The sequence below is a fragment of the Bos indicus genome, chromosome 17 (assembly GCF_029378745.1).
Source record: "Bos indicus isolate NIAB-ARS_2022 breed Sahiwal x Tharparkar chromosome 17, NIAB-ARS_B.indTharparkar_mat_pri_1.0, whole genome shotgun sequence".
In the NCBI taxonomy this organism is placed as follows: Eukaryota; Metazoa; Chordata; class Mammalia; order Artiodactyla; family Bovidae; genus Bos; species Bos indicus.
In genome coordinates, this window is record NC_091776.1 from 10,217,138 (window position 1) to 10,244,862 (window position 27,725).

Consider the following 27,725-nt stretch of genomic DNA (forward strand, 5'->3'; position numbering starts at 1 on the left):
CTCAAGAAAATTGGGGAGGGAATTAGGCAAATTATGTGAGATTTTATTATAACAACATACTTCATGACTTTTTGGAAAATAAGAGAGGAAAATTAATTATGGAAAATGAATTCGTCTTTTAAAAAAGCAGCCGCTAGGTGGCAGTGTCCTGAGCCTCCATTAGCGGGCGAGCAGCTGTTATACTAAGAACTGACCAGAAGGTGGCAGCGTAGCCTCGGTTTCCCAGCACCAACAGCTCAGCCTGCTCCTAAGGCTTTTCATACACCAAAGAAATCACAACTACACCTCTCAAACGTCTTTTTTTTAAAAGCGAGAGCTTTCGTTTCCTTACGTTCTGAATGTTGATCTGTAGTTCCATTTTGTAGTGATTGAAGTCTTTGGCAAGTTCATGGCCCTGATGATAGAAAGTAAACATTCCCTGAAAAAATGACAGCATCTAAAACAAAGGAGAAAAGACAACATTAGTGCGCACACACACAAACCCTCAGGGGAAAAAATAAAACGGCCACATGTCTCCCCACATCTCATTATGATTCTATCAATGGAAAATAATTCAAAGCAAGTCACTAGAATTCAACTAAATCTAACTGCATTTTGTTCATTAATTGTTCCCTATAAAAAAAGAATGAAGGATCTGCGATTTCTCCCTCAATAGCAGAGCCATTAGATAGCTTTTATAGTATGCTGTAAGAAGAAATGGAATTCTACATCACCCCTTTGTCCTTTTTCTTTAAAAAAAAAAAAAAAAAAGAAATCTTTATTTATGTCTGGCCATACTGGTTCTTTGTTGCTGTGTGGGCTTTTCTCTGGTTGCGATGAGCGTGGGCCACTCTCTGGTTGTGGGGTGCATGCTTCTCTCGCCGCAGGGCACAGGCTCTAGGGTGCACGGGCTTCAGTACTGGCAGCACGTGGGCTCAGTAGTTGCGGACCCCGGGCTCTGGGGCACAGGCTCAACGGTTGTGGCCCCCGGGCTTCACTGCTCCACGGCATGTAGCATCTTCCCATTCCAGAGATCAAACCCATGTCTCCTGCATTGGCAGGTGGATTCTTGAGCACTGAGCCATCAGGAAAGCCCTCATTTGTCCTTTTTAATCAAGAGAATCCCTATACTCATTTAAAATGAAACCTCTTCCCTACAGGCCAATAGAACCTATAAGGAAAGTGAAATACAGATCAGAGTCAAAAGCTCTTTCAAAGGGCACCCAGTGTAGGGCACCCTCTCTGTTGTTGACAAAGATGCTCCATGACTGAGGCAGAGAGTGCAAAGGCAGGGCAGTCATCAAACCCCGAGCTTCCTACAAACCCCCGACCCTCTTGACCAGAGGGCAGCTGCCTCTGCTCCACGTGTGAGCAAATCTACAGTGAGAATGATTAGAGGTGAGAGCTCAGGAAATCCCGGGATCCACCGTCTTCAGAATGTCACATCATGTAGTGCTGAGGAATTTGGGACTCTGACGTCCAGTGGCCAGCAGAGGTCAATTCCCCACTGGGGCCAATTGCTGACATTTTTCTACTTCGATGTCTACATTTGCTAAGTGGCATAATTAAAATATCTCCTTAATAGAGTACTGTGTGGAATCCACACACAATCACAGAAAAGTGCTTAGAATGACCTAAACAATGGCAGAGCACTGTAAATGTTAACCAGAAAAAAAAAAAAAAAAGTAGGCCATTATTATGATTTCTCATAAGAAGAAAGCTTGAAGGAGGTTTTCTCTTTAACTTAGGGTAATTCCATTACTCCACTGGAACATAGCTTCCACCAATGCTCATTTTTCATTAACAATTACTTGGTTCTTCAGTTTGTTTCTCAACATCATACATACAATAATTAAACTGTATGACATGTGAATTATACCTCAGTAAAGCTTTTTTATTTTAATCACATGCAATATAGACTATATTAAAATTAAAGTGACTTGAGAATCATGGATCTCAGTGTATATCTGTTTTTTGTGTTTTTTGTTTTTTTTTTTTGCTAAAACCCACAGTATGAAATATCCTTTGTTCTGATTCAGAAGATATATATTCATAGATACATTAACATAAAAATAAGTGAAGCTCTCAGAGTACACCTACATAAGCACCAATGAAAATCACGTGTTTCTAAAATAAGTGTGAAGAATGTCAGAGTAACTCACAAAGTAGTTTCAAATGTTCTGCATACTGGTTCTTAATTTAGGTTGCGTGAAAGTGAAAGTCACTCAGTCATGTCTGATTCTCTGTGACCCCGTGGACTATACAGTCCATGTAATTCTCCAGGCCAGAATACTGTGGGTAGCTCCAGGGGATCTTCCCAACCCAGGAATTGAACTGGGGTCTCCTGAATTGCAGGCAGATTCTTTACCAGCTGAGCCACACGGGAAGCCCAAGAACACTGAGTGGGTAGCCTATCCCTTCTCCAGGGGCTCTTCCCGACCCAGGAATTGAAGTGGGGTCTTCTGCACTGCAGGCAGATTCTTTACCAACTGAGCTATTGCTAAGTAGCGTGAATTGTATTAGAAATAACTTGTTACCGGTCATTGTTGAAAGTACCAAGGTTTGGATGGATGCACTTGCCTTAGAAACAAATTTAGGTAGAATAAAGATTATCCCATAAACACCCCCACGCTCACTCATATTCCAGTAACTTCATGGGAATTCTTGCTAAGGGCGGAATCACAACTAGGATGGGAGAAGTTGCACCTGACTGCAGGGTCCTTGCGGCCATGCAGCAAAAGGGATAATCCTCATTCCACTGCTGCACAGTAAGGCCAAGAACCGCTACTCAGTGGTGGGATTTTGACTCCACAGCGACCTGGGCGCGCTGTGTACAGTTTACGACATCTTGTCGTGCTTATGCATCACGGCCTGTAGCAACCATAAATGAGACCTTGAAAGAAACAGACTCCTATTCTCTATCACGACATTTGACTCACAGAGAAGCTTGCTGTTTATACTTACGGGTTCCACAAACTCAAACTTCTTCCTTTCTTGGATTTCCTGAAGCTTACACACATATTCAAGAGACAGTTCATAAAAGTGTTGCCGGTTCTGTTCCACTTGGATATCTGCCTGTGTTAAAACAAAGGAGGCAGTCAGATTAGAGATGGTGTGATGTGAAACTCTTTATCCAAGGTCTGCAAAGCTCCCATCTGTGGGCCAAATATGGCCAGCTGTCTTCCTAAAGGAGGTTGTGCTGGACACAGCCATAAACACTCCGTAACGTATCTTCGATGTGGACTTCCCTGCTACAACAGCTGAACTGAGTTGTCCCAAGAGGGACCTCATGGTCTTCAAATATGTAGAATACTTATTAGTATCTGACTGTCTGCAGAAGTAGTTTGCCAACCCCTGCTCATGTCTGTGATGAGGTTGACTCCTAAGAACCGAACATCACGCAGTCTCGCTCTTCACGAGAAACCTACCCCAACCACAACTAACACGCAAGTTGGAACCGTACACACAGACTCCGAACTACATAAACAGTGTTTCCATTAACAAATCGCCTAAGCATGAAGCGGCCTGGGAAGGAGGACTGAACAAATTCCAGTCGCCACAGCACTCCTGAGTGAAAACAGCAGGTGAAGAAGTGGCAACAGCCCCTGTGCAAGAACTTGGCTCCCAGGCAAGGCTGGGCTTGACGCCCATCTGCAGGTAGTCACGCTCCTACGCCCTCAACACGCCCATCCCTTGGAAACGAGCAGGCACCAGATGGCCGGGAGACTATTCCAAAAAGAGGTTACCCGTTCTCTTGTCTAACTAGAAAGGCACTGGGAGAGGCGATGCCTCCACAGAGGAACGGTGGAGAAAACTCTGGCCCTCAGAACATTTCCTATTCAGCATCATGTAGGTTTCACCAGGACATTTCTCCAAAGAGGCCATATCTAAACACATGGAAAGATGCTCAGCATCACTCACCATCAGGGAAATACAAATTAAAACCGCAGGTTACACTGTGGTGCACACACTCACTGCACGCTTATCGAAAACAAAACAAACAAAAAACAGACCTATCCCCAGAACAAAACAGAAAACGAGAAGTACTGGTGAAGACGTAGAGAAACAGCTTTGTACACTGCCGACGTGAATGCAAAATGACTCAGCTGCCATGACTACAAAAAAATTAAAGACAGAATGACCATACGACCTTAACAGTTCCATTTCGGGGTATACACTCACAGGAACTGCAAGCAGGGACTCAAACAGATACTTGCTCACCCACACTGACAGCAGCGAAATGGGAGAAATAACCAACGTGCCCACTGACAGATGAAGGGATAATCAAAATCTGGTCTACACAGATAATGGGATATTATTCAGCCTCAGACTGGAAGGAAATTCCGGCACCTGGCTTAACATGGAAGAAGCCTCAGGACATTAACCTGTCAACTACATGACGGCACTTACCTTGTACCTCTACAAGCACTAAATCATGAGCTGCTATAGCTACTGACCATCAAAACCCCCTGAAAAGGAGTTCAGGGTAGAGAGCAGAAATGAAGCACTCTGTGCTCTGGGAAAAACTGCCAGGACAGGTCTTCAGATAGCTACGTATTTTCAGGAGCTGATTTTATGAGCCCAATTCTTGTATCTCTTCCTATCTAGAAAAGCACTAAAATCCTTCACGGAGATGTCTGCTCCTCGCGACTAGCAGTCACCCTCACAAAACTACCAGAAACCTTCCACACAAAAAAACGCATGCTTCAGTGCACGCACACCCCCTTCAACAAAATCACATATGTACTGACCTTCCCTCCACCACTGTGGAGCAGTTTCTTAGAGCTATCTGAAATGCTGTCTCCCAGGCTATAGTTCTCATTTTGCCCCAAATAAAATTTCTTCACTTTGCCCCAAATAAAACTTCCTCACAACTCTCAACTCACAACGTTTTACATTTATTTTAGTCAACAATGCTAAATGAAATGAGCCAATCACAAAAGGACAGGTGCCACATGATTGCTCTTCCATGAGGTACTTGGGAGAGTGAAATTGATAAAGACAGAAGTAGAATGATGGTTAGGAGCTGGAGGGAAGAGGGCTGGGGAGTCACAGTTTAGTGGGAAGCACAGAGTTTCCGTATCTAAGCCTTTAGGAGTTGGAATGTGGGGGTGACTGTATTTAATGACACTGCACAAACGATATCCTTGAACATAGTTAAAATCATATCTTGCTATATTTTGGGCTTCCCTTGTGGCTCAGCTGGAAAAGAATCCGCCTGCAATGCAGAAGACCCAGGTTCGATCCCTGGGTTGGGAAGATCCCCTGGACAAGGGAAAGGCCACCCTCTGGCCTGGAGTATTCCATGGACTGTGTAGTCCATGGGGTCGCAAAGAGTCAGACACAACCGAACAACTTTCACTTCACCTGCTATATTTTACCACAACAAAATTTTAAGTTTTTGGGGGAAAAAAAGGTAACAGGTAATAATTTTTTGGCGTATCATTTTTTAATTAATGTTTAAATATAATAAATGCGTCCTACTTTGAAATGAAATATTTTCTGCTGTATGTGTAAACATCAGCCTTTCAAATGTAAATTTCTGAGCCCAGGAAAACAATACCAGCTATGCACCAGCCACTGGCTAAGTATGCTGAGGGGCTTGGGGGGATGCCAAGAAAGCATAGGAGGCAGCCATCCGTCACATTTTCCACCTGTTATGGTAAACATTCCCTGGAGAAGGGAATGGCATCCCACTCCAGTATTCTTGCCTGGAGAATTCCATGGATTAGAGGAGCCTGGTGGGCTACAGTTCGTGGGGTCGCAAAGAGTTGGACACGACTGAGTGACTAACACACACACATACGGTAAACACTAAGGGTATGAACAATCAAGAAGCAGGATTCGGCCCCAGGCAGCTGAGAGGCGCGTGAAAGGAATGAATTAAATGGGTGCCTACACTTGCGTCTTCCCACCCACAGAAGACACGGCTGTGATCCATGCGATCTGTGCTGCTGGAGAAGGCTCTTGAGAGTCCCTTGGACTGCAAGGAGATCAAACCAGTCCATCCTAAAGGAAATCAACCCTGAATATTCATTAGGAGGACTGCTGCTGAAGCTGAAACTCCAATACTTCAGCCACCTGATGTGAAGAGCTGACTCATTTGAAAAGACCCTGATGCTGGGAAATATTGAAGACAGGAGAAGAAGGGGACAACAGAGGACGAGCCGGCTGGATAGCATCATCAACTCAATGCACACGAGTTTGAACAAGCTCTGGGAGGTGGTGAAGGACAGGGAAACCTGGCTTACTACATTCCATGGGGTTGCAAAGAATCAGACACAACTTAGCAGCTGAATAACAACATACATATAAGAATGCTAAATTCCTTGAGATATCTGGCTTCCCTTAATTAACAGACTGCCTCCCGCCACCCCTACCTTGCTACAAACTTCTATATATACTGACTCCCTTCCCCGCCTCCTCGGAGCAGTCTCTTAGGATCACTTTGAGATGCTCTCTCCTCCTGGAAATCCTCATAATTTCCACCGAAAAAAGAACTCTACTTTCAGATTGTGACTACTTGTTTAGCCAACATGACTAAGTCAAAATGTTTCTTATTCAGCCAAATTTTCTACCTAATACTCATAGAAATCATGATTTTTTTATGCCTCTAATGACCAGAGATTGAGCTCAGCCACCAGCAGTTAACAGGCACAATGCTGTTTTTCCCAGGAAAAACAATGCAAGTGTGCTGAGTATTTACTAAAATGGAGCTATGGGGGAATTTAAGGGTGAATCTTTCATGTTATTGTTAATGGGAGATGCCTTTCAAGAAAATTTCACCAGGATCACATTTACCAAGGTCGTTTTCTTTTTTTTTTTTTTTTGAGTGGATTCTCTCTCCTGGTTGTGCTCCTGTATCGCTGCTCAGCTTCTATTCACAGCCTCCTAATGTTCTGAGTGTTCAGAACTGCTGTGCCAGGCACGGAGAGATCTTATCACCAGAATCCCTGGGACTGTAGATAACCCATCATTTACGCCACCACCACAGACATTCAAATTACACCCAGCAGCACAGTCCTTTAGCTTGACTCCGTCTGAAAGGCAATCACTATATAAGTGGTATAAGAAGAAATGTATTTGGTCTTTGTCCCAGGTTCCTGGCACAAATCTCCTAAAACCCTTGGAATTTCCGGACTGAGGGAAGTGCCTGCTGTCATTTGTAAGGAGCCCTGAGTGAGAACACTCCTGTTTGTGCTAATAAGGTGACTTTGGGGGGCCCCAAGGCTGCACTGATCAGAAGGTTAGAACCTTGGCCCCACCCACTGGCCCTCAGGAAGGGGTAAGCACTACAGATTAAGTTCTGTAGCAACTCCTGAACACGGGTTCATAAGCTTCCAGGTTAGCAATGTAAAAAATCAGTAAACAGAAAACTCAATTAAACAGAGCTGGGTCACCAGAGTGGGAGCACTCATGGCTTCCGATGACAACAGAGCCCAAGAGAAAGAAGGAAGATGACTCTTCTCGCCTGGCCAGGACTCAACCCAAGAAAAGTCATGGCCTCTGTTTACTATGGCCTCTCAACTCCCGGTCCTTCACAATCAAGGGGATCTCCTTCATGCATCAGGTGGGAACGTGCCCTTGGCTCACCATGGCTGCGAGGCCCCAAACAGCAACTCTCTTCTGATCCTGAATAAACCTGTCTTTACTGGAGAAATATCTGGCAGACTTCATTTCAGGTCATGAGTAAATCCATCCACTTGCCTGAACAGTGACACACCCCAGCTCCACACGGTCAGAAGTTTCAGCACCTGGGACCCTTCTGGACCCAGTCCTCTGCACCTCTTCCTCTTGGCTGCTCATCTGAATCCCCTAGATTACCTTTTATAATAAGCTGGTAAACTTAAGTAAATGTTGCCTAGTTCTGTGAGTTGCCCTAGCAAATCAATCAAACCCAAGGAAGAGGGGGCCACAGGAACCTTTTCTTTGTAGTCAGTTAATCAGAAGCACACCAGGATTTGGTGTTAGAAGTGGGGCAGTCTTTTTTTTTTAACTGAAGTACAGTTGATTTACAATGTGTTAGCTTCTGCTGTACAACAAAATGATTTGGTTACACATATAAATTCTTTTCCATTATGGTTTATTACTGGATACTGAATAGGGCCTTGTTGTTTCCCCATTCTATATATAATAGCTGGCATCTGCCAGTCATCAGTAGGGCGGTCTTGTAGGATTGAGCCTTTAACCTGCAGGATCTGACGCTATTTCCAGGTAGTGCCAGAACTGAGATCATTGCTTGGTGGCAATTGAAAAACACACATCTGGACTATACTTTTTACTATACCAAGCGAAAGTCATTTTTTTAAACATATAACTTCAAATAGATTATCAATTTCACTTCTGACCATGCCTGCTGTAAATACGCATAACAGGAATAGATCCCTCACACAAAGATCTTCAGGGGATCTATTTCTCTGGTCATACTTACGGAAATATAATTATCTGAGTACTCAACTGGAAAAAAAATGCACGATGTGAGAGTTGTGAGTCAAGTTTTAATGGGGGCACAATGTGGAATACAGCCTGGGAGCGGGGCCTCAGAGGTTGCCTAGTGAATTTAATCTAAAGAGGCAGAGGGCAAGTGCTAATTTTTAGCTGCCATAAGAAAACAAAAATACAGTTCAAATATCAGCAGTCGAAGAATTTTCTCAAATATCCAATTACTGTTCTAGTACAGACAGTAATATTGAGAATTTGGGGGTGTGATGGAGCAGAAGCTAGTGTCCGTTCAATACAGAGCGAGAGGCAAAGGTCCGAATAAACCAAAACTGCCAGCCTGCTGTCGGCCACAATTCTCTCCTGTGATTTTCATTGGAAACCAGAGGAAAGAACAGCTGATAACAAGGACACACGCCTTTGTTCAGTACCACTCTCAGCAACCTTTATTAATCTCTCAAGCACCTCAACTCAATTTACTGAAGATCAGCAACGCATTAGCCACTGCCAGAAGTGGCCAAAGCCACATCTAACCTTCTTTCCTTTAAGGAGCATCCCCATCCGTAAGGCATTCACTCTTGCAACTGAAAGCTCGGTCAAGTGGGGTTCTGTACATTTGAAAGGAGCACACAAATCAAAACAGCAAAGAAAATGTAATTTTTTTTAATCCTTTTGGTCATGCCACTCAGTATGTGGGATCTTAGATGCCCAACCAGGGATCGAACCCATGCCCCCTGCATGGACAGCATAGAGTCTTTTAACCATGGAACACCAGAGAAGACCCAAGAATATATAATTTAAGTGAAAACTAAAATGATTCATCTTGAGGGTCTCTTCAAATTTCCAATGTAATGTTTAATTATCTTTGGGAATGATGAAATTGTTGAAGGTCTAGCTCATAATCTTCACACTAGTTCATTCAATAAGTATTCATGAGTGCCTGCTCCCCGACAGGTCTTATTCTAGGCACTGTGGACAGAGTGCTGAAGAGAACTAGGCTGTTGCCTGCAAGGAGCTGACATCCCAGGGAAAGAAGCCATGAGACCCAAATGTACCGTGTGTGCTCAGTCGGGTCCAGCGCTTTGTGACCCCATGGACTGTAGCCCCCCCGGCTCCTCTGTCCATGGAATTTTCTAGGCAAGAATATGGGAGCTGGTTGCCACTTCCTACTCCAGGGGATCTTCCTGACTCAGGGCTCGAACCTGAGTCTCTCATGCCTCTTGCATTTACAGGTGGATTCTTTACCACTGAACCACCAGGAAAGCCCACACCTGAATACGTAATGAGTCAAATGGTTGTAAGAGCAAGAAAAACAAAAAACAACAAAAAAGGCAGAGTAAGGAAGGCACCCTAAATAAGATACAACATCTCCACTCAGGGGAAGTCTGAGAGGAGACTATCTGGAAGACTATTTACAAAGTGAGTCATGCGGATCTGGCAGAAGGACAAGCACTGAGGCGCTAAGCCATGGAGCCAAGCCAGAATGAGGCTGCCATGTGGGATGAGAGAAGGCGGAGTGGACTGGGGGCCTCTGACAGAGCTTCTAGGAGCATTTGGAGACGAAGAGCAAGACAAAGGCTGACTCTGCTGCCATATAGGAAATAAACCATAAGAGGACTTCCCTGGCAGTCTAGGGGTTGAGAGTCCATGTTCCTAATGCAGGGGACAGGGGTTCGATCCCTGTGTCGTCATTACACAGAGTAACATGCATGCACATGTGCATAAAGAAAGAGTGAAAGTGTTAGTCATCAGTCATGTCTGACTCCTTGAGTCAGTGCCAGGACTGTAGTCCATCCAGGCTCCTCTGTCCATGGGATTTCCCAGGCAAGAATACTGGACTGGGGAGCCATTCCCTTCTGCAGGGGATCTTTAAGACCCAGGGATCCAACCAGGGTCTCCTGCACTGCAGGCAGATTCTTTACAGTCTGAGCCACAGAGAAAGCTGCATGCATATACACATAAATGAATGCAAAATAACTTGAAAACGAAAATAAACTGTAGAGATCCCTGAGTAAAAAGCCGGGAGGCTTCTATAGTCACCTATGTGAGAAATGCCCACCACCTGCGCCAGAGTGACAGGTTTGCAGGCTAGGAGAACTGGCCACATTCTGAGAATAACCTGAAGTTGAAGAAGACCTAGGCTGAGTAGATGGGCTAAGAGAGAAAAAGCCAAGGATGACGTTACAGATTTTGCCCTAGCAACAGGTAGAATGATATCTAATTAGAGAGTGAGGTGGAGATGGAAATTGACTTGGGGCATGGAAATCCCATCAGGATACCTGGAAACAGAGATCAAGTAGAACAGGAAGTGGAAAACTGCTGGCATAAAGAGAGCCTCTACGGGCAACAGCTGTCCCTTCAAAACTGCCAGAGGGCAGGAGGTGAGGGAGCACGTGTAGCAACTGCATGGCTTTCTGCACAATATGGAAAACGAGAGAATGCAGGACCGCCTGCAAACAGTACTGTAGTCAGGATTAGACGGTACAAAAGGGCCTTTCTCTTCTACAGACCACCAAACACCATGTAAACATCGGCCAATCACATTACAGAGACAAAAGAAGATGCAACATGTGGTTCATGTCAACATAGCCACACACATACACACAGCGTTTGCAACTAAATCTGTAACATTTCAACACAACCCAGGTTTACTCTACAACATTGTCATTTTGATGATACTTCACCAAGTGTCTATTATAGTGGCACCTTACGCCTGGATCCCTTATGTGTTTAAAAATAAACAAATGCACGGGGAAGAAGTCACACTTCTGTGGGATGAAAACAGCATTATGTTTAAGGAAAGCATATGTTCCAAATTGTAAACAACTGAATTTCCAGGGTGTGAGTGAGGAAAAACAAGTGGCAGGGAATGTAGAAAAAAACAGAAAGCGAAAACGAGACAGAAGATATAAATTCCTTTCTCCTTACATATGGCTCCCTCCAAAAGAAACAAGTCTATTAACACAAGTAAAACAGATGCTCTCTTTCCAAAGAAGCTGAAAAACTCCTGAATCTTCAGCGTTAGGTAAGATTAATTCTGCCTTCACATAAAAGCCAAATGGTATAGGAGCTTATTCAATTCACTTTTTCAACACATCTTGAAAGTTAATTAATAACCTATTCCTGAAAATAATATATCTTTTCTCAGTTATCCTAGTTAAAATGGTTGTTCCTGGGAAAATATACTCAGAACCAAACCTTCTAACACTCTGAATCCACACTGCATTAATCGCTCTATGAGATCTTATTTTGTCTTATTCCAAAAGAGCTTTTTTTTTTAAATTCATGGTGATACCTAGTCATTTTTTCCATCTCTAATAAACCTAGATGAAACATTTTCAAAAGAAAAGCTCATTAAAAATAAGACATGCACTGATTATTAAATTTTACAAACAAGTTAAAAGAAAAATAAAAACAATACCTCTTGTAAATGTGAGTCTTTCTTTTTTGCTGATAAATTCAAATGTTTATCAATTAGGCTATAGTTCCTTTCAGTCTCTTTGTCAAACTTCTTTTTTTCTTCCTACAAATAAGAAAAACATAGACAAGTATGATTAAACAGAGGGGGGGAAAGGCGTATACAGTCAATCTACTAGGAAGATCAAAATATGAAAAATATCCAAAAAGAAAGTACCATGAAGTGTGAAAAAGTTATCTGGAAAATCATTCTGCAGCCTGGCCATTGTTTATTAATCATCAAGACAGCATTTGGACTGAAGAGTCACTTACCTTTTTGCTTTTTCCTTTAATGAACTTTTTTCCTAGCCTGTTATTTTCAGTCCCTCATACCTATCAGTGTTTGGAATTAATGCCATTCACTTGTCCATTAAAAAAAAAAATTTTTTTAGGATGAAAACATAATAAGACCATAAAGCTTAAAAAAGCAAATTTGCTACAGATTTTGGCATATAAATGGAATTCACATAAAACTGAGTAAGTTTTGATCTACATTTTAAAATTATTTACAATCACCATTAGGAGGAGGGGGGAAAAAAACACATATCTTGGGGAAAAAAATCTTCCCTAATTGTCTAATATAACAATAAAATCCTCTGATCAGAAATGTCAACTACTTACCCAAATTTCAGCAGTGATTTCTGTAACACTGTCTAGAATATTTATCAATAGGTCCACAGGGCCTAAAATAATACTGACATACTTCTACTGAGATCCTTTGGTTAACATTACAAACATTTCTCAGGCACTGCCAAGAAATAGTATTTGTTTTCCTTTTGCTAGAGTAGCTTTTAGAGAAAACAAGGAACCAATTTTTTTTTAATACGGCGGAGACAACCTCCCCTAAAACTGCCTGCCAACATAAGTAGATTTTTCATAAACATTTCTGAGCACCAGTGAGCTCACGTGATGTTCTCCTGCTGTCAAAATGTTTCTATTAACGTCAGACTCTCCCCAACTCTCCAAGGCCTCCTAGAAAGGAACGTTCCCTTCCCTATTTTCCAGCTTCTATTTTATGAAGTCAAAAGTAATGAACTGTCCCAGCTTTTTCTGGCATGATCTTCCTATTAAGCAAAAGGGGTAAATAAAGCACAAAAATTGTACTTCTCTGCATTTATCATCATTTTTTTCACTCCACGGGACTACAGACCGTGTGAGACACTGGGAATGAAGCTCTGCCCGCTCACCCAAAGGCTGAATTAACCCCCACGCTGACGACGGCACAAGACTCAGAACTGATGCTGCTTCCCGTTTCTACCTCAAGTTTAATTACCAACTAGCCTCACATCTTCAAGGGCAAAAACAAAACAGAACACTTAACAGTATAAAACCTTAGTTGTTCTGTTTAAAAGATCAGGGCACTTCCTTGGTGGCCCAGTGGTTAGGTAGGACTCCACACTTGTGAGGCTTCCATCCCCGGTCTGGGAACTAACACCCCACACAGCCCCCACATGCCCTTGTGTGGTGTGGCCAAAAAAAAAACACTGTCATAAAACCTATTAAAAAAAAAAAAAAAGAAATCAGGAATTCAGTTCTGTCCTAGTTCATTCTTAGAACCAATCCTAAAATTCTGTAATCCTACCGTTCACCTATACATGAGAATGGTCAAACTTTCACTGAAATGGAGGCATTTTTTTCCTTTATGCCCTAGGTTTAATTTACAGCTTTTTTTTATGCCTAACGCATTAATATTACATGGTTACTCTCTCTCTTCTGCTTTTTACTATGACGTACTTCCTATACGATGTTAATGACTAACAGAAAATAAACTAAATGGAACATATGGCCACTACTTTAAAGTCTCCACTATTTTTACAAGTTCATACGATAGAGTGTGCACTGGATTAGGTGTCAGAAGACGCAGGTTCCAGTGGCCGCTATGACCCTGTGGCTCTGCCCCCGGGGTCACAGCCTTCTCTGAGCATCAGTTTCTCAGGTTTAAAACCAGACGGGAATGGAGGTAACACAGCTGCATTTACCACAAGTACACGGCAACACAACATCATGTGGTTAAAAATGCTTACTATCTTTGCAGATGAGTATTCAGAGAATACTGAAAACGTGTTTACTCCTTTGATTTCATCTGAATCACAGAAGGGGACAAAGGAAGCAACGATGCTACAGCCGGCAGTCAAAACGCCCAGCCCATGCGGAAATAGTGGGGTATGTAAATGAGGACGTGGGTTAAGTCTGGAATGAAAGAAAACGGTGCTATCGAGCCTCTGTGAAGAAAGAATCTAGCCAAGAAACAACATCACGCCCACCGATTTGAGTGAAAATACACTTGTTCATCTTTGGTATGACACTATACAAATGCTGCTGTGTTTTGTTTTGAATCTGAAGACTCAGATAACTGTCTCTCTTTGCATTTTTTTCCTCAGTGTCTCTATAGAATATTCTGTTTCTCTGTACTCATATGACTTTGGGCACTTAATTCTGAAGTTTAAAAGGGGCTGTGTTCAAGTAGCATTCAATAAAGAACAGAGTCTTTTCTTCAACACTGCAATATAGGATACACACACATATGGATGTATACAGATATATATATGTACGTGTATATATACACATATACACACACACACAGAAATATAAAATAAATGAGCCATAAAAGGGAACAAAATTGAATCAGTTGAAGTGATACAGACTGAAGTAAGTCAGAAAAACAAATATTGGATATTAACACATATATGTGGAATCTAGAAAAATAAATATTGATGAACCCGTTTGCAGGTCAGGAATAGAGGTGCAGACATAGAGAAAAGACTTGTGGAGACAGATTAGGAAGGAGAGGGTGGGACAAATCAAGAAAGTAGCACTGAAATATATACACTGCCATATATAAAACAGACAGCTTGCGGGAGCTGCCATATAACTCAGGGGGCCCAGCCTGGCGCTCTGTGATGACCTAGAGAGGGGAGGGAGGGGCACCAGAAAGGGGATATGTGTATACATATAGCTGATTCACAATGCTGTACGGCAGACACAAACAAAACACTGTAAAGCAAGCATACTCCAATAAAAAACTAAAATAGAGTAATATGACACAAAAGGCTCTATCAAGGATCAAATTATTACAATGAAAACTGTTTTTGAAACAGCATTACTCCAGTGAGTCTGGGTCAAGCTGGAAGTAAAGTCAGTAAGGAAAAGTGGAGGCAAGGGCTCGCCAGCCAGCCCACATCTGTATTACAGAGAGAGGCAGGCAGCCACGACAGACCCCAGCAGACTTCTGCCATGTGGAACTATAAGCCCAGTATTTAGGCCGCTCCACTGATTTTTCTAGAACAGCTGAAAGACTCAATGATTTTTAAACGGTGGAACCCTCTTACACTGTTGGTGGGAATGCAAACTAGTACAGCCACTATGGAGAACAGTGTGGAGATTCCTTAAAAAACTGGAAATAGAACTGCCTTATGATCCAGCAATCCCACTGCTGGGCATACACACTGAGGAAACCAGAAGGGAAAGAGACACGTGTACCCCAATGTTCATCGCAGCACTGTTTATATTAGCCAAGACATGGAAGCAACCTAGATGTCCATCAGCAGATGAATGGATAAGAAAGCTGTGGTACATATACACAATGGAGTATTACTCAGCCATTAAAAAGAATACATTTGAATCAGTTCTAATGAGGTGGATGAAACTGGAGCCTCTTATACAGAGTGAAGTAAGCCAGAAGGAAAAACACCAATACAGTATACTAACGCATATATATGGAATTTAGAAAGATGGTAGCAATAACCCTGTGTATGAGAGAGCAAAAGAGACAGTGTTGTATAGAACAGTCTTATGGACTCTGTGGGAGAGGGAGAGGGTGGGAAGATTTGACAGAATGGCATTGAAACATGTAAAATATCATGTAAGAAACGAGATGCCAGTCCAGGTTCGATGCACGATACTGGATGCTTGGGGCTAGTGCACTGGGACGACCCAGAGGGATGGTATGGGGAGGGAGGAGGGAGGAGGGTTCAGGATGGGGGAACACATGTATACCTGTGGCGGATTCATTTTGATATTTGGCAAAACTAATACAATTATGTAAAGTTTAAAAATTAAAATTTAAAAAAAAAAGAAAAAAAAAAACTTATGTTTTAGGTTTAACAAGAGTCAGTTAAGTCGCTCAGTCCTGTCCAACTCTTTGCAACCCCATGGACTGCAGCACGTCAAGCTTCCCAGTTCACCAACTCCTAGAGATTGTTCAAACCCATATCCAACAAGTCGGTAATGCCATCCAACCAGCTCATTTACTGTCACCCCTTCTCCTCCTGCCTTTAATCTTTCCCCAAATCAGGGTCTTTTCCAATGAGCCAGTTCTTCACATCAGGTGGCCAAAGTATTGGAGTATCAGTATCAGTCCTTCCAATGATTATTCAGGACTGATTTCCTTTAGGATTGACTGGTTTATCTCCCTGCAGCACAAGGGACTCTCAAGAGTCTTCTACAACACATTTCAAAAGCATCAATTCTGTGGTGTTCAGCTTTCTTTATGGTCAAGCTCTCACATTCACACATGACTACTGGAAAAACCATAGCTTTGACTAGACAGGTCTTTGTCAGCAAAGTAACATCTCTGCTTTCTAATATGCTGTCTAGATTGGTCATAGCTTTTCTTCCAATGAGCAAGCATCTTTTAATTTAATGGCGGCAGTCACCATCTGCAGAGATTTGGGAGCTCAAGAAAATCAAGTCTCTCACCAATGTTCCCCATCTATTTGCCATGAAGGGATGGGACTGGATGCCATGATCTCAGTATTCTTAATGTTGAGCTTTAAGCCAACTTTTTCACTCTCCTCTTTCACTTTCATCAAGAGGGTCTTCAGTTCCTCTTCACTTTCTGCCATAAGGGTGGTGTCATCTGCATATCTGAAGTTATTGATATTTCTCCTGGCAATCTTGATTCCAGCTTGTGCTTCTTCCAGCCCAGCGTTTCTCATGACGTACTCTGCATATAAGTTAAATGAGCAGTATGACAATATACAGCATTGATGTACTCCTTTCCTGATTTGGAACCAGTCTGCTGTTCCATGTCCAGTTCTAACTGTTTCTTCTTGACCTGCATACTGATTTCTCAGGAGGCAGGTAAGGTGGTCTGGTATTCCCATCTCTTTCAGAATTTTCTCGTTTGTTGTGATCTACACAGTCAAAGGCTTTCACATAATCAAACAGCAGAAGTAGATGTTTTTCTGAAATTCTCTTGTTTTTCGATGATCCAACCAATGTTGGCAATTTGATCTCTGGTTCCTCTGCCTTATCTAAAACCAGCTTGAACATCTGGAAGCTTACAGTTCACGTACTATTGAAGCCTGGCTTGGAGAATTTTGAGCATTACTTTGCTAGCGTGTGAGATGAGTGCAATTGTGTGGTAGTTTGAAGATTCTTTGGCATTGCCCTTCTTTGGGACTGGAATGAAAACTGACCTTTTCCAGTCCTGTGGCCACTGATGAGTTTTCCAAATTTGCTGGCATATTGAGTGCAGCACTTTCACAGCATTATCTTTCAGGATTTGAAATAGCTCAACTGGAATTCCATCACCTCCACTAGCTTTGTTCACAGTGATGCTTCCTAAGGCCCACTTAACTTTGCATTCCAGGATGCCTGGCTCTAGGTGAGTGATCACACCATCATGGTTATCTGGGTCATGAAGGTCTTTTTGGTATAGTTCTTCTGTGTATTCCTCCCACCTCTTCTTAATATCTTCTGCTTCTGTTAGGTCCATACTATTTCTGTCCTTTATTGAGCCCATCTTTGCATGAAATGTTCCCTTGGTATCTCTAATTTTCTTGAAGAGATCTCTAGTCTTTCCCATTCTATTGTTTTCTTCTATTTCTTTGCACTGACCACTGAGGAAGGCTCTCTTATCTCTCCTCACTATTCTTTAGAACTCTGCATTCAGATGTTTATATCTTTCCTTCTCTCCTTTGCCTTTCACTTTTCTTCTTTTCTCAGCTATTTGTAAGGCTTCCTCAATCATTTTGCCTTTTCCATTTCTTTTTCTTGGGGATGGTCCTGATCACTGCCTCCTGTACAATGTCACGAACCTCCATCCATAGTTCTTCAGGTACTCTGCCAGATCTAATCCCTTGAATCTATTTGTCACTTCCACTGTATAATCATAAGGGATTTGATTTAGGTCATACCTGAATGGTCTAGTGGTTTCCCCTACTTTCTTCAATTTCAGTCTGAATTTGGCAATAAGGAGTTCATGATCTGAGCCACTGTCAGCTCCCAGTCTTGTTTTTGCTAACTGCATAGAGCTTCTCTATCTATGGCTGCAAAGAATATAATCAATCTGATTTTGGTATTGACCATCTGGTGATGTCCATGTGTAGAGTCTTCTCTTGCGTTGTTGGAAGAGGGTGTTTGCTATGAGCAGTGCTTCTCTTGGAAAAACTCTGTTAGCCTTTGCCCTGCTTCATTTTGTACTCCAAGACCAGATCTGCCTGTTACTCCAGGTATTTCTTAACTTCCTACTTTTGCATTCCAGTCCCCTATGATGAAGAGGACATCTTTTTTGGGTGGTAGTTCTAGAAGGTTTTATAGGTCTTCATAGAAGCATTCAACTTCAGTAAGCCAAACATGAGTAAGCCAAACAAAATGTTTACAAGGTAAAGATGGCTCATGGGAAGTCAGTTTGTAATCTGTTATAAAATCTCACATGCAAAAAATAAAAAACAGTGAAGAACAGCTGTTACTTAAAACAGAATAACCAGCCAAATAAGATGCACACTATGTAAATGGAAGAGAAATTTTTAAATCTAAGAAACAAAACAAATACTCAGGTTTTTTTAATATATTAGAAATAAACATACATATGAAAGAAAAGAAAAGTCAAAGCATTAATCGCTCAGTCCTGTCTGAGTCTTTGTGACCCCATGGACTGTAGCCCACCAGGCTCCTCTGTGCATGGGATTCTCCAGGCAAGGATCCTGGAGTGGGTTGCCATGCCCTCCTCCACATCTTCCTGACCCAGGGATCAAATCTGGGTCTCCCACATTGCAGGCAGATTCTTTACCACTTGAGCCACCAGGGAAGCCAAAAACATATATATAGTATATATATTTAAAGGTGTCATAACAAATCATGGAATAAAAAACTATTATTCAACTAATGGTGTGGTATAACTGGTTAAGTAGTTGGAAATAAAAAGAGAACCATGTCTCAAATCAAAATTAATTCCAGATGGACTGAGAGAGTCACAAGTAAAAAATGAAACCAAAAAAGAGCATTTCATCAGATCTCAGAACAGAGAAGGAATTTATGAAGAAAAGGGAAATGGAAGAAGCCACAAGAACTTTAAGATATCAAAACTATACAATAAATAAGGCAAAAAGTCAACAACTGGCAGGGAAAAGATACAATTAATATGGAAGAAAGGGAGTTGACATTCATAACACATAAAATATTCTTTATGAAGCAATTTTTTTGCTCAAAGCATACATTTCCACAGAAAAATTAGTAAAGAATACAGAAAATTCACAAAAGTTTGAAAATACCTGTAAACTATCCACATTTACTAGAATATTTTGTTTCATCTTAGAAAAAGGGGAAATTTTTAAATTACCAGGTAACTTTCCTTTTTATGTATTTTTGGTATTTTACAAATTTTCTAGGATGAGGAAATGAAAAGACTTTTATTTTCAGACTATGAACAGCAAAAAGTAAGCCCCAACTAGTCAAGATGAGAGCTTACATACGTTCTTAAAGATTCCAACTCTCTTTTTATTTAAATAAAAAGGTGGGGAGAATGCCCACACGTGGGTTGCCCTGGTGGTTCAGATGGTAAAGAACCCACCTGCAGAGCAGGAGACCTGGGTTCAATCCCTGGGTAGAGAAGATCCTCTGGACAAGGCAATGACTACCCACTCCAGTAGTCTGGTATGGAAAATCCCATGAACAGAGGAACCTGGCAGGTTACAGTCCATGGGATCACAAAGAGTCGGACACGCCTGAAGCGACTTAGCCCAACGGTAATGCCCACACTTACAAGAAATGCAACTCATAGCACATGAAACACACTTGGCAGGAGCACTTCTTCCTGCACATCCAGGCCAACCAGAGTTTTGAAATCCCCACTCTTCTCCGCTGGTCCACCAACACCTTACAAGCCAGGTGAAATGCCACCTCTTCCATGAAGCGCTCCTTGACTTCTCCAGTGGGGAAACAGCCCCTTCCCTCAACTCCTGCACCAATGTCACCTCTCCTCCTTGACGTTCATTTGCCCTATCCAACCCACACCCTCTCCTGCCTTTAAGCTCTTTCAGCCTCTCCAAAGCGTTGAGAAGTCAGCCTTTATCCCCAAACCTGGTAGATGCCCAGGGGACATGGTCAGAGAACACAGGAAGGTGGAAGCCTATGGCTGCAGAGGCACCGACACTGAAAACCTGCCCCTGCTGGCTCCTCAGCACGTGCTCCCAAGTCACCAATCCACCACCTGAGCACAGTCTGACCAGGAGGGTCACAAGCCACAGTGCTTGAACCTGGTGGGCAAAGAGTGGAGTAAAACCTAAGAAGTTGTTGTTAGCAAGCCGATACAAAGCAAGTCACAAAGGGGATCATAAAAAAACTGCAACTGTGTATATGCCAGGCCCTGCACTAGACCCCAGAAATATGCCATCAAAGGCTCCGAAGCCTTGCAATAACCTTCGGGGACAGGTGTGATGGGTACCATTTTAAAGACCAGGAAACTGAGCCTTGGAGGCCTTAAGTAACTTGTCCCAAATCACAGAGATACTCAAGGGGCAGAAAGCCAACTCAAAACAAGGGACAATCAGGCCCCAAACTGAGATGACAGGCCACCCATACAGAGCACTGATGCTTTCTCTTGATAGAGCACTTTTTTTTCATTGTATTTATTAGCACTGATTTATATTTGGCTGTTCTGGGTCTTCCCTGCTCCACGGGTTTTTCTCTAGTTGTCGCGAGTCGGGGCTACTCTCCAGTTGCGGCACACAGGCTTCTCACTGGCAGCTTCTCTCGTGGAGTAAAGGCTCTAGAGCGTTCAGGCTTCGGCAGTTCTGGCTCCCGGGCTGGAGAGCACAGGCTCGTTAGTTGTGGCCCATGCGCTTGGCTGCTCCGTGGCACATGGGATCCTTCCTGATCAGGAATCGAAACCCAGGTCTCCTACACTGGCAGGCAGACTCCCCACCACTGAGCCGCCAGGGAAGCCCTAGGGCACTTTTCACAGTGCATTTTTATTTATTTTTGTTTAACATCTTCCCCACAGACTCGCCAATTTCTTGAAGCCTGGACAGTGTTTTAATTCACAGTTGTACAGTAAGTCCCCTACAAACAAATGAGCTGTTATCCAAGAACATGCTCCTAAGTCCAATTTGTCCCTAAGTCCAACAAAGTTAGCCTAGATACCCAACTAACACAACCAGCTAAACAGTACTGTACTGTAATAACTTTGTAATACTCGTCACACAAAAAATACGTAGACAACACACACAGAAATAAAGAAAACATTTTTAATCTTACAGTACAATATCGTGAAAAGCACAGAAGTACAGGACACTGGCTGGTATACGGGGGCTGGCATGGAGTGAACAGGCAAAAAGTGTTACTGACCAGAGGAGACAGAGGAGGTAGGAGATGGTAGTGCTGAAGGATCGTCAGCAATATGAGATGGAGGGCAAGCTGCAAGTTCACTCAAGCCTCATGCTGATGGAACGCACATTCACATCTTCAAAGTTTCCAACTTAAAGGTTCCTAAGTAGGGGACTTAATGTATATCCCAGATATATTTACCATATATCTCATACTGTGCCATTGAAATAGGCCTGATAAGCGGTTTTATTATTGTAATACTGAAATGAAAGAAATGTGATTAAGTCACACTTTTTCTGCTCTATCAAACATAATTGAGAAATTATTCAGATTTGCTTTCTTACCTATATTTTGGAGTCATTTACAGACTCTCAGGAGGTCGATTTCTATTCAACGTTTATTCCCTAAACACAGCCTTGAAAAGAGCTGCTGCTGCTAAGTCGCTTCAGTCGTGTCCGACTCTGTGCAACCCCACAGACGGCAGCCCACCAGGCCCCCCGTCCCTGGGATTCTCCAGGCAAGAACACTGGAGTGGGTTGCCATTTCCTTCTCCAATGCATGAAAGTGAAAAGTGAAAGTGAAGTCGCTCAGTCGTGTCTGACTCTTAAGAGACCCCGTGGACTGCAGCCTACCAGGCTCCCCCACCCATGGGATTTTCCAAGCAAGAGTATTGGAGTGGGGTGCCATTCCCTTCTCCATGAAAAAAAAGTGAGTCTGGTAATGGCTGGGCTGCTAAGTTTTAATTTATGATATAAACATTTTTTAACTCTTGAGGTTAATTTTTTTATTCTATTTTGAATAAAACAGGAAATTTTTCATGCTAAGTCATTTCAGTCGAGTCTGTCTCTCTGCGACCCCATGGACTGTAGCTCACCAGGCTCATCCGTCCTTGGGATTCTCCAGGAAAGAATACTGGAGTGGGTCACCATTTCCTTCTCCAGGGGGTCTTCCCGAACCAGGGATCGAATATGGGTCTCCTGCATTGGCAGGCAGATTCTTTACCAACTGAGCCACCAGGAAGCCCCAGAGTTTGAATAGGCTCTATAAATTATCCATAGCATTTTGTTGTATCCATCTGATACCTGCATGCTGCCACGTTCATAAAAAGAGCACATTTAAGTTCTCCCCACTGATACTGTCCCACTGTAACCCTCAGCAAGCTCTAGTATTTCTTGGAGTTTGTACACAATGCACTTGGCCCTGATGCTGTCTGGTGCCTGGATTAGTTGTGGATAAACCGACAGTTAATGAGCAGTGGTTATCGACAAAGTGTATGCAGACACTTGGGAATAAGTGACAAACTTCTAGAGAAGGGAGAAGAGTTTCAGAGGACATAAAGCTGAGGGACATCAACAGGAAAACTCCAAACTGACAGGACACAGCACAGAACCACCTGCATCCTGCAGTGGGAATTGGGTCTCTTTACACGGAGGTGAGAACGTGGAAAGCACATGAGAAAAAGTGGCAGAACCTACAGGATGGAAGTTGAAGCTCAAACAGACAACTGATGGAGAACATATCCAAACAGAAGAGAAAACAGCAGAGAAGAAAGGTCCAGTGATTCCTAAAAAATCCCATTTATAAAAGCCAACTGGCAGTTTCGATTACATTAAAACCACAAGTTCCCATGTCATTGGGATTCTGGAAACTGGAGACGGAAGCACAGGGAACTGAAAGAAGCTTCCATACAAAGTCAAAAGGTAGCAACCTTTCCAGATAGGGAGCAGAAGATGAACATTTTGACAAGGACATCCAAAAACTTCTGCTGCGGCCAGCTTTTAAAGACTTTTGTTTTTTCTCCCCCACGTGAAAACTGCTTCACAGTACTTTCTAAAAGATCATCATGCTAAGAGAATAAAGTTATTTTTTAAGTATCCCAAGTAAGTAAACAAACCAATAGAATAAGAACATGCGATTGTTCTTGATTGGTGTTTAGGAAACACAGATAGGGAAAATCAAATATCCAGATTATAAACCCTTTCCTAGTTCTTCTAGAATAAAGGGTGAAAGTGAAAGTGTTAGTCGCTCATTTGCAGCCGACCTTTTGTGACGTCATGGACTACAGCTTGCCAGGCTCCACTGTCCATGGGATTTGACAGGTAAAAATACTAGAGTGGGCTGCCATTTCCTTCTTCAGAGGATGTTCCCGACCCAGGGATTGAACCCACGTCTCCTGCATCTCCTGCATTGCTGGGCTGATTCTTTACCACTAAGCCACCTGAGAAGCCAAGAATTAAGGGTTCAGTTCAGTCGCTCAATCGTGTCCAACTCTTTGCGACGCCATGAATCACAGCACGCCAGCCCTCCCTGTCCATCACCAACTCCCGGAGTTCACTCAGACTCACATCCATCGAGTCAGCGATGCCATCCAGCCATCTCATCCTCTGCCGTTCCCTTTTCCTCCTGCCCCCAATCCCTCCCAGCATCAGAGTCTTTTCCAATGAGTCAACTCTTCGCGTCAGGTAGCCAAAGGACTGGAGTTTCAGCTTTAGCATCATTCCTTCCAAAGAAATCCCAGGACTGATCTCCTTCAGAATGGACTGGTTGGATCTCCTTGCAGTCCAAGGGACTCTCAAGAGTCTTCTCCAACACCACAGTTCAAAAGCATCAATTCTTCGGCACTCAGCCTTCTTCACAGTCCAACTCTCACATCCATACATGACCACAGGAAAAACCATAGCCTCAACTAGATGAACCTTTGTTGGCAAAGTACTGTCTCTGCTTTTGAATATGCTACCTAGGTTGGTCATAACTTTCCTTCCGAGGAGTAAGCGTCTTTTAATTTCATGGCTGCAATCACCATCTGCAGTGATTTTGGAGCCCAAAAAAATAAAGTCTGACAGTGTTTCCACTGTTTCCCCATCTATTTCCCATGAAGTGATGGGACCGGATGCCATGATCTTCGTTTTCTGAATGTTGAGCTTTAAGCCAACTTTTTCACTCTCCACTTTCACTTTCATCAAAAGGATTTTTAGTTCCTCTTCACTTTCTGCCATAAGGGTCGTGTCATCTGCATATCTGAGGTTATTGATATTTCTCCCTGAAATCTTGATTCCAGCTTGTGTTTCTTCCAGCCCAGCGTTTCTCATGATGTACTCTGCATAGAAGTTAAATAAGCAGGGTGACAATATACAGCCTTGACGTACTCCTTTTCCTATTAGGAACCAGTCTGTTGCTCCATGTCCAGTTCTAACTGTTGCTTCCTGACCTGCATACAAATTTCTCAAGAGGTAGGTCAGGTGGTCTGGTATTCCCATCTCTTTCAGAATTTTCCACAGTTTATTGTGATCCACACAGTCAAAGGATTTGGCATAGTCAATAAAGCAGAAATAGCCACGCTGAAGGTCAGGAAGGGCAGCAGTGAGGAGATACCCCTCATCCAAGGTAAGGAGCAATGGCTGCTCTTTGCTGGAGCAGCCGTGAAGAGATACCCCACGCCCAAGGTAAGAGAAACCCAAGTAAGACGGTAGGTGTTGCAAGAGGGCATCAGAGGGCAGACACACTGAAACCATACTCACAGAAAACTAGTCAATCTAATCACACTAGGACCACAGCCTTGTCTAACTCAATGAAACTAAGCCATGCCCGTGGGGCAACCCAAGACGGGTGGGTCATGGAGGAGAGATCTGACAAAATGTGGTCCACTGGAGAAGGGAATGGCAAACCACTTCAGTATTCTTGCCTTGAGAACCCCATGAACAGTATGAAAAGGCAAAATGATAGGACACTGAAAGAGAAACTCCACAGGTCAGTAGGTGCCCAATATGCTACTGGAGATCAGTGGAGAAATAACTCCAGAAAGAATGAAGGGATGGAGCCAAAGCAAAAAGAATACCCAGCTGTGGATGTGACTGGTGATAGAAGCAAGGTCCAATGCTGTAAAGAGCAATATTGCACAGGAACCTGGAATGTCAGGTCCATGAATCAAGGCAAATTGGAAGTGGTCAAACAAGAGATGGCAAGAGTGAATGTCGACATTCTAGGAATCAGTGAACTCAAATGGACTGGAATGGGTGAATTTAACTCAGATGACCATTATATCTACTACTGCGGGCAGGAATCCCTCAGAAGAAATGGAGTGGCCATCATGGTCAACAAAAGTGTCCGAAATGCAGTACTTGGATGCAATCTCAAAAATGACAGAATGATCTCTGTTCGTTTCCAAGGCAAACCATTCAATATCACAGTAATCCAAGTCTATGTCCCAACCAGTAACGCTGAAGAAGCTGAAGTTGAACGGTTCTATGAAGACCTACAAGACCTTTTAGAACTAACACCCAAAAAAGATGTCCTTTTCATTACAGGGGACTGGAATGCAAAAGTAGGAAGTCAAGAAACACCTGGAGTAACAGGCAAATTTGGCCTTGGAGTATGGAATGAAGCAGGGCAAAAACTAATAGAGTTTTGCCAAGAAAATGCACTGGTCATAACAAACACCCTCTTCCAACAACACAAGAGAAGACTCTACACATGGACATCACCAGATGGTCAACACCGAAATCAGATTGATTATATTCTTTGCAGCCAAAGATAGAGAAGCTCTATACAGTCAGCAAAAACAAGACCAGGAGCTGACTGTGGCTCAGACCATGAACTCCTTATTGCCAAATTCAGACTTAAATTGAATAAAGTAGGGAAAACCACTAGACCATTCAGGTATGACCTAAATCAAATCCCTTATGATTATACAGTGGAAATGAGAAATAGATTTAAGGGCCTAGATCTGATAGACAGAGTGCCTGATGAACTATGGAATGAGGTTCGTGACATTGTATAGGAGACAGGGATTAAGACCATCCCCATGGAAAAGAATTAAGGGTAGAATTGATTTATTTATTAGATAACTTAAAGTCAGTCAGAATGGAGATTGGTAGAAAACAAAGGAATCATTGTTATTCAGTCGCTAAGTTGTGTCCAACTCTGCGACTCCATGAACTACAGCTCGCCAGGCTTCCCTGTCCTTCACCGTCTCCCCGAGCTTGCTCAGATTCATGTTCATTGAGTTGGAATGCCATCCAACCATCTCATCCTCTCCTCCTCTTATCCTCTTTCTTTCCCAGCATTAAGGTCTTTTCCACTGAGTCAGCTCTTCGGATCAGGTGGCCAAAGCACTGGAGCTTCAACATTAGTCCTTCAAATGAATATTCAAGGTTGATTTCCTTTAGGATTAACTGGTTTGAGCTCCTTACTGTCCAGGGGACTCTCAAAAGTCTCAAGCACCACAATTCAAAAGCATCCATTCTTCAGCACCCAGCCTTCTTTAGGGTCCAACTCTCACATCCATACACAACTACTGGAAAAATCATAGCTTTGACTATGGTCGGCAAAGTGATGCCTCTGCTTTTTAAAATGGGTGTCTAGGTTTGTCATCGGAGAAGGCAATGGCACCCCACTCCAGTACTCTTGCTTGGAAAATCCCATGGATGGAGGAGCCTGTTAGGCTGTAGTCCATGGGTCGCTAAGAGTCGGACACGACTGAGAGACTTCACTTTCACTTTTCACTTTCATGCATTGGAGAAGGAAATGGCAGCCCACTCCAGTGTTCTTGCCTGGAGAAGCCCAGGGACGGGGGAGTCTGGTGGGCTGCCGTCTATGGAGTCGCACAGAGTCAGACACGACTGAAGTGACTTAGCATAGCATAGCATAGGTTTGTCATAGCTTTCCTTCCATGGAGCAAGCATCTTTTAATTTCATGGCTGCAGTCACCATCTACAGTGATTTTGGAGTCCAAGAAAATAAAATCTGCCATTGTCTCCACTTTTTCCCCATCTATTTGACATGAACTGATGGGACCAGATGCCACAATCTTAGTTTATTTCACATGCTAGCAAAGTAATGCTCAAAATCCTTTAAGCTAGGCTTCAACAGAACATGAACTGGGAACTTCCAGATGTACAAGCTGGATTTAGAAAAGGCAGAGGAACCAGAGATCAAATTGCCAACATCTGCTGGATCATAGAAAAAGCAAGGGAATTCCAAAAAAAAACCATCTACTTCTGCTTCATTGACTAGGTGGAAGCCTTTGTGCGGATCAAACAAACTGAGGAAAATGCCTAAAGACACAGGAATACCACACCACCTTACTTGCCTCCTGAGAAACCTTGCAGGTTAAGAAGCAACCTTTAGAACCAGTCATGGAACAACTGCCTGGTTCAAAACTGGGAAAGAAAGACATTAAGACTGTAATATTGTCACACTGCTTATTTAACTTATATGCAGAGTACATTGTGTGAAATGCCAGGCTGGATGAATCCCAAGCTGGAATCAAGATTGCTGGGAGAAATATCAACAACCTCAGATAT

General features: G+C 42.8%; 1 protein-coding gene across 9 annotated transcripts in view; it reads right to left on the bottom strand.

Moving 5' to 3' along the window:
* Positions 1 to 27,725, bottom strand: part of ARHGAP10 (Rho GTPase activating protein 10) — a 375,184-nt gene that overhangs the window by 220,468 nt on the left and 126,991 nt on the right. For all 9 annotated transcript variants that reach the window (XR_011561289.1, XM_070770139.1, XM_070770135.1 and 6 more), the window contains 3 exons: positions 11,840 to 11,941; positions 2,944 to 3,054; positions 332 to 436 (listed from right to left, as the gene is read on the bottom strand). Coding sequence is in view for 8 of the 9 variants with exons in the window: in XM_070770139.1 (XP_070626240.1) it covers positions 332 to 436; positions 2,944 to 3,054; positions 11,840 to 11,941 (318 nt within the window). In the remaining variant the exon portion in view is untranslated. The remainder of the gene's footprint in view (positions 1 to 331; positions 437 to 2,943; positions 3,055 to 11,839; positions 11,942 to 27,725) is intronic.